Below are 7674 nucleotides of genomic sequence, written 5' to 3' on the forward strand. Positions count from 1 at the left end.
GACTAGAAGAACTCCCAGAACCCCATCAACCACGTATCATCCAGGTACTCAAATAATTGTACTCAAATAATTGTACTCACCTAATTGTCCTGCGGGGGTTGAGCTTTGGCTCTTTGGTCCCGCCTCTCAACTGTCAATCAACTGGTGTACAGATTCCTAAGCCTACTGGGCTCTATCATATCTACATTTGAAACTGTGTATGGAGTCGGCCTCCACCACATCACTGCCTAATGCATTCCATTTATTAACTATTCTGACACTGAACAAATTCTTTCTAACGTCTCTGTGGCTCATCTGGGTAATAAGGTATTAGCCGACGGGTGACAGTGGCTGCTCCCTGTGGCTGAAGAGTGGAAGAAGTATAACACCAGGCAACATGGGTTTAGGAATCGCAGAAGAGCCCATACAGCCATAACCTGATCTACGAGCATATAGCCAATGCAATGTCGAAGAAATGATCCGTTTAATATAGTGCTTAGAGACGTTTCGAAAGCTTTTGATGAAGTCTGGCACACAGGCCTAAAATACATCGGAGCTAGGCCTTGTACAGATTCACTGCTACGCTCTGCAACCTTAGACATCAGCAGCTACTTGGGTGATATAATAGAACAGAATGGTGGAGTACCACAAGGAAGCTGCCTCTCCCCCACTCTATTCAACATAACCCCAACATGGGAGACTACATCACATACGCTGATGATGTCACTCACATAATATGCCAACCAGGACCATCAAAGCCGCTACTAACCAACACGACCAAGGCAGCCATTGAATTCATAAACAAGCTTGAAAAGCAATTGCCAATACACGGCACAATAACCACAAAATTGAAGCACATTTCAAGGCGAAGCTAGATGCCTCCTTGTTGTAGGGGCATCTGGCAGTCCTGCCATTCCCACTACACAGTGGAAGGTGAACTAGCAGACAGGGCGTTGCTCTCGAGATGTAATAATAGATCAATAAGAATAATGAGAGCGCGAGCAAGATGCTGGGGTCAGCATCTTCCAGGGGCCGAGATCATCTATCGATTGGATACCCAATGAGACATCCCTCCACCCACCGCTTGGTTCCTGCTTACCCGGCACTCCACACCCGCCTTCTCAGCCCTTGTACCCCTGACCCACGTCCCCTTAGGTCCTCCACGCCCTCAGACGCCGCCCACCACCCCTCAGACGCCGCCCACCACCCTCAGACGCCGCCCACCACCCTCTGAAGCCGTCCACCACCCCTCAGACGCCGCCCACCACCCCTCAGACGCCGCCCACCACCCCTCAGACGCCGCCCACCACCGTCTGAAGCCGCCCACAACCCCTCGGACGCCGCCCACCACCCCTCAGACGCCGCCCACCACCCCTCAGACGCCGCCCACCACCCCTCAGACGCCGCCCACCACCCTCCGAAACCAACCCTTACCAACCATCAATTAGTACTTGACACTAAAACTGCATCTCCTGGAATGCAAGCGGAATCTATATGTGGAAAACATTACAGGAACCGATTCCAAATTGGCAAACTAAAATGATTTCTTTCGAGACCAAGAGGGTCGCAATGTGCAAAATAGCCCACTGTAAAAACAAAGGGGGGGGGGGGCAGGACTTAAGTACACTCAGAGCTAACTGTAATTATAAGAACATAAGAACAAAGGTAACTGCAGAATCTTGAGGTTATCTTGAGATGATTTCGGGGCTTTAGTGTCCCCCCGGCCCGGTCCTCGACCAGGCCTCCACCCCCAGGAAGCAGCCCGTGACAGCTGCCTAACACCCAGGTACCTATTTACTGCTAGGTAACAGGGGCATTCAGGGTGAAAGAAACTTTGCCCATTTGTTTCCGCCTCGTGCGGGAATCGAACCCGCGCCACAGAATTACGAGTCCTGCGCGCTATCCACCAGGCTACGAGGCCCCCTCTATTAAAGAAGGCCTATTGGCCCATACGAGGCAGCTCCTATTTATAACCACCCAATCCCACTCATATACATGTCCAACCTGCGCTTGAAACAATCGAGGGACCCCACCTCCACCTTCAAATTATGAAGACTAAACACTTTTCATCGAAATATAAAGAATAAATTGTCAGTTCTCTAAAAACACCAACTCGAGAACATTGCAGCACTAACAACCTAACGGATCAGACCACCAACCAGTTAGAGAGACGGGCAGTTATCTTGAGGTTATCTTGAGATGATTTCGGGGCTTTTTTTTTTTTTAGTGTCCCCGCGGCCCGGTCCTCGACAAGGCCTCCACCCCCAGGAAGCAGCCCGTGACAGCTGACTAACACCCAGGTACCTATTTTACTGCTAGGTAACAGGGGCATAGGGTGAAAGAAACTCTGCCCATTGTTTCTCGTCGGCGCCCGGGATCGAACCCAGGACCACAGGATCACAAGTCCAGCGTGCTGTCCGCTCGGCCGACCGGCTCAAGGTGTCTTCCCTGGCAGCGGGAAGACTCATTCCCGGAACCCACAAAAGGTAGGTAGGTAGGTAAATAGGTAGCCCATTTACCTTCATATTACCTTGAGGGGGATTCCGAGGATCAATGTCCCCCAGAAGCCGGGTTTCTGACTACGTCTCGAGGTTGGTGGTCTGGTCAACCAAACCTCCCCCCCCCCTCGACGGGAGACATCTCCCGTCACGTAGGGTGCAGTCGCACCTCCACAGATCTCCAGTATCAGCTCTTGATACTGGTAATAGCTCAAAAGGGCCACCACTTACGGGCTACTCATGCCCGTGCCACCTTTTGGGTAGCTTAATCTTCATCAATCAATCAATCAACCCCCCCCCCATAACCTTCCCAACCTCAACCCTCATCACATTCACCCCCCTGCAATCACAAGACGCCCCCATGGTTGATGGGGTTCTGGGAGTTGTTCTACTTCCCCAAGCCCGGCCCGAAGTCAGGCTTGACTTGTGAGAGTTTGTTCCACCAGGCTGAGTTTTGCTCCTCCCCTTCTACAAGCATTACACACCACATCCTACACACAATCTACATTATACACCCTTCCTTCATGTCCTTTAAACATCCCATCCACATCCTACATACATTACATATTTGATACACCACCACCATATCAAATTTTGATATGATAGAACCCAACAGGCTCAGTAATCTGTACTCCAGTGGATTGACAGTCGAGGCGGGACCAAAGAGCCAAAGCTCAACCCCCGCAACCACAACCAGGCGAGTAATTGTGGTAATTGTGCTATAGAGTACATCTAACTCCTCTGCCCCCCCCCCCTTAATAACCCTCCTTCCTTTCTGGCATTCTCAATTATTGAAGACTCCCTGAAAACAATTTCAATAAAGCCAAGAAGTTGCTATGATCTTCGTGTCGACATTCTGCCTTGGAGTTCCAAGAGGAGGCTGGAGTTGTCACTTGAACCTGTAGCAGGATCAGCCCCCCAGCAGTGTGGGAGAGAGGAACAGAGGCTGGCACTGGTTGATACCTGGTTGATGGGATTCTGGGAGTAATTCTACTCCCCAAGCCCGGCCCGAGGCCAGACTTGTGAGAGTTTGGACCACCAGGCTGATGCTTGGAGCGGCCCGCAGGCCCACATATCCACACTCCAAGGGGTTCCAAGGGTGTGCTCCTTCAGGATGCGATGATGAAGGCTCCTCTAGCCTGACAATCGGTACTCGAGTGATGTCTAGTCGTGCGAGCACAACCCCGCGAGGACAGCAGCCAAGCACCCAGGGACAATAGCACAAGCCAGAAGGTTCTCCAGAATATCCCGGTAATAATGCCGCGTCAAAAAATGTTCCAAAACGTGGCAGCAAACCGGGCGGGGCGCCATTCTTGGCGTTCCTGGAACTCTTCTGCACTTGAGTTGAGACCTCCGGCTGGAGACTAACAGCCGGGGCTGTGTCCCAGCGTTTATGTCTCTCTTGTCGCAGCCAGTATTAATGCTGGCCACCACCACTCTACCACCACTACCACCACCACTCTACCACTATCAACACTAACCAATACCACCATCTTCCACTATCATCAACTATCACTACCACCTTACCACCGGAACCTGGCAAGGTTGGTGGGTAGTCCACACGTGTCCGTGTGGACTACTACTTGATACCTGGTTGATACCTGGTTGATGGGGTTCTGGGAGTTCGTCTACTCCCCAAGCCCGGCCCGAGGCCAGGCTCGACTTGTGAGAGTTTGGTCCACCAGGCTCTTGCTTGGAGCGGCCCGAGGCCAGGCTTGACTTGTGAGAGTTTGGTCCACCAGGCTGTTGCTTGGAGCGGCCCGAGGCCAGGCTTGACTTGTGAGAGTTTGGTCCACCAGGCTCTTGCTTGGAGCGGCCCGCAGGCCCACATACCCACCACAGCCCGGTTGGTCCGGCACTCCTTGGAGGAATAAATCTAGTTTCCTCTTGAAAATGTCCACGGTTGTTCCGGCAATATTTCTTATGCTTGCTGGGAGGACGTTGAACAACCGTGGACCTCTGATGTTTATACAGTGTTCTCTGATTGTGCCTATGGCACCTCTGCTCTTCATTGGTTCTATTCTACATTTTCTTCCATGTCGTTCACTCCAGTACGTTGTTATTTTACTGTGTAGATTTGGTACTTGGCCCTCCAGTATCTTCCAGGTGTATATTATTTGATATCTCTCTCGTCTTCTTTCTAGTGAGTACATTTGGAGGGCTTTGAGACGATCCCAATAATTTAGGTGCTTTATTGCGTCTATGCGTGCCGTATATGTTCTCTCGTCCCAATAAACTTGCCCCGAGGGGCGAGTTTATTGGGCAGCGCCACTCATCCTGTGAGTGGTCACACCGCCATAGCAGCATGTACAACACTCCCCAATAGGAAGAAAACCCGCTGGGTTGTTCATCCTGTACTAGTCCAGAAGAAACAGGCCGAGATGCCAGGCAAGATGCTTTGCAATAGATTAAGGAGTAACTGAGAAACATCAGACACACCGGACACACACAGGTGTGTATCCGGTGTGTCCTGTGTGTCCTGACTCCATACACAGTTTCAAGTGTAGATATGACAGAGCCCAATAGGCTCAGGAATCTGTACACCTGTTGATTGACGGTTGAGAGGCGGGACCAAAGAGCCAGAGCTCAACCCCCGCAAACACACTAGGTGAGAACTAGGTGAGTACAGGGAGCCGATCGGCCGAGCGGACAGCACACTGGACTTGTGGTCCTGGCTTCGATCCCAGGCGCCGGCGAGAAACAATGGGTAGAGTTTCTTTCACCCTATGCCCCTGTTACCTAGCAGTAAAATAGGTACCTGGGTGTTAGTCAGCTGTCACGGGCTGCTTCCTGGGGGTGGAGGCCTGGTCGAGGACCGGGCCGCGGGGACACTAAAGCCCCGAAATCATCAAGATAACCTTAAGATATTTATTGAGACAAAGAAATACATCTCAAAATGATAGAGTAACTTAGACTATTTCTACAACGTGGACATAATCCCCAGCAGAAGAAGGCTGGGTGGTGGTGGGCCTAATGCACAGCCCATGTGGCCCTTTGTCCCACTCCCTTGCCGCCACAACACCCTGGGCCCCTCCCGTAAGGGGTCCCACTTGCTCCTTGCCCCCCCTCACCCACACAACCGCACCCCCCCCCTCACCCGTCAACCCTTACCTGCCCCCTTGTTCCCTACACTCTCTTGCAACCCACACTCCCTTTGTTGGTCACTTGTGACAAGATTATTGATGTGTGTATTTGTGTGGGTGATTAGATATGTATATGTATACGTATATATATATATATATATATATATATATATATATATATATATATATATATATATATATGTACATGTATGTATGAGAAACAATGGGCAGTTTCTTTCACCCTATGCCCCTGTTACCTAGCAGTAAAATAGCAGCTGTCACGGGCTGCTTCCTGGGGGTGGAGGCCTGGTCGAGGACCGGGCCGCGGAGACACTAAAAAGCCCCGAAATTATCTCAAGATAACCCGTCATCCAATTCCACCCCCCCCCCCACCCCCCTCGCTCACATACACACGTCAAATGTGTTCATCAACACCCAACACGTGTCACCAACAGTCCTCACGTCTCACTTTCCCCGCTCACATTCCGCTATTATTCCTCTTCATTCACTTCATTTAACCTGTGCCATTTCATTCATTCTCCCGCTTCACTTCATTCCTTCTGCTTCATTCCCTTAGTTGAATATATTTTTCCTTCACATGTTTCGGCCGCAACTGGCCGAGGGGCCCACTCCTTTCAGGCCGCAACTGGCAGAGGGGGGGGCCCCACTCCAGCAGGCCGCAACTGGCCGAGCGCTCGACCCAGGACAGGACCAGAAAGCCTAGACTTCTACAACTTAACTTCTGAAGACCTGCCACGTCCAGCAGGCCTTCACAAAAGCCACCACATGGACCACACCCCCTCGTGTCCTATCCCCCTAAAAACCTATCCCGCTATGGACAGTGAATGACGAAGGGATGAGAGACATAATCGAGAGAGATGGAGGGATGGATAGTGGGGGGGGAGGTTAGAGACTGTGAAGAGGATAGAGAAAGTGTTGAGAAGAGGGGGCATTTGTGGGGGGTAGAGGATAGCTGCCATGCGCATCATCCTGGGTTGTCCTAGAACTGTCAGAATTGTTAACATGAGAAAGGAACTAAACTTACCTTCCATTTACGAAAGAATAGTTCTACTTAGTACTATGTTTTGCGCCAAAACTTTGAAAAATAATGGTCCCCCCAGCTCTATTCAAATTAAATTGAGATCCATTCTAAACAATTCTGACTGTTCCCTCAATCCGCCGCAAAAAGCTCCCCACAGTGTGTGGCTCAGTTGTTGTGTCTATAATCTTCAGAAACTGAATGTATCTCTTAACCCTGATAAAACTGTTCACTATATTCCCCCTTGGAAAGATGTGGAGGTCTCTCTGCATTATACTCCCATCAGTGTAAAACAAATGTATAACACTGACATTTTGAGATGTATAACATTAGAAGCTATTGACAGTCATCTTCAAATTCTCAAACCGACTGAATCCTATGCCTTTACTGATGGCTCTGTGCAGTTAGGCACTGGTAGAACAGGTTGTGCATGTGCAGTGTATAAAGGGAATGAAATGATCATGACTAGTACACAGAGATTGAACAACTGGGCAAGCACGACACAGACCGAGCTATTGGGTATTTATCTAGCCACTGAATACCTTAAGCTCAATGGTGGTGGAGTTATTTTCTGTGACTCTAAAAGTGCTCTGCAGTCCTTAAATAACCCATCACAATGTATGTCGGAAGTAGCTTGTAATATTAAATGGAATGTAATTTTTGCCAATGATAATAATTCTTGTATAAAATTTGTGTGGATCCCATCCCATGTTGGAGTTGAAAAACATGACTTTGTAGATCAATTGGCCAATGAGGCTTGCAGGAAAGAAAACATTGATTATGATTTTGGACTATCTAATGCAGTTATTAGAAACATACAAATTAAAGAAATTAATTCAGATTTAGAAGAACTAAGAAATGCACAGAGACCTGAAAGCTGCAGTATTAAAAGTTATGACAAGTTCTGTAATAATAGGTATTTGTATGGTCAGCACAGTAACCGGACCAGGCAATGTGATGTAGTAATCGCGCGAATTCGCCTTGGCTATAGACACATCTGGCAGGTTAGTGAGGCTGAGCCACTACCAGAATATTCAGATTGTAAACTCTGTGATAAACCTTTAATGCATTCACT

The 7674-nt window shown here is 49.3% G+C and overlaps 1 protein-coding gene across 1 annotated transcript in view; it reads right to left on the bottom strand.

The window, feature by feature from the left end:
* Positions 1–1612: 1612 nt before the first annotated feature.
* The window catches only part of LOC123746654 (plexin-B), a 364020-nt gene continuing 357958 nt past the window's right edge, over positions 1613–7674 (bottom strand). The window contains exon 6 of the mRNA XM_069316869.1: positions 1613–1616. Within this exon, the coding sequence (XP_069172970.1) occupies positions 1613–1616 (4 nt within the window). The remainder of the gene's footprint in view (positions 1617–7674) is intronic.

Source organism: Procambarus clarkii, chromosome 85 (assembly GCF_040958095.1).
Source record: "Procambarus clarkii isolate CNS0578487 chromosome 85, FALCON_Pclarkii_2.0, whole genome shotgun sequence".
NCBI lineage: Eukaryota > Metazoa > Arthropoda > Malacostraca > Decapoda > Cambaridae > Procambarus > Procambarus clarkii.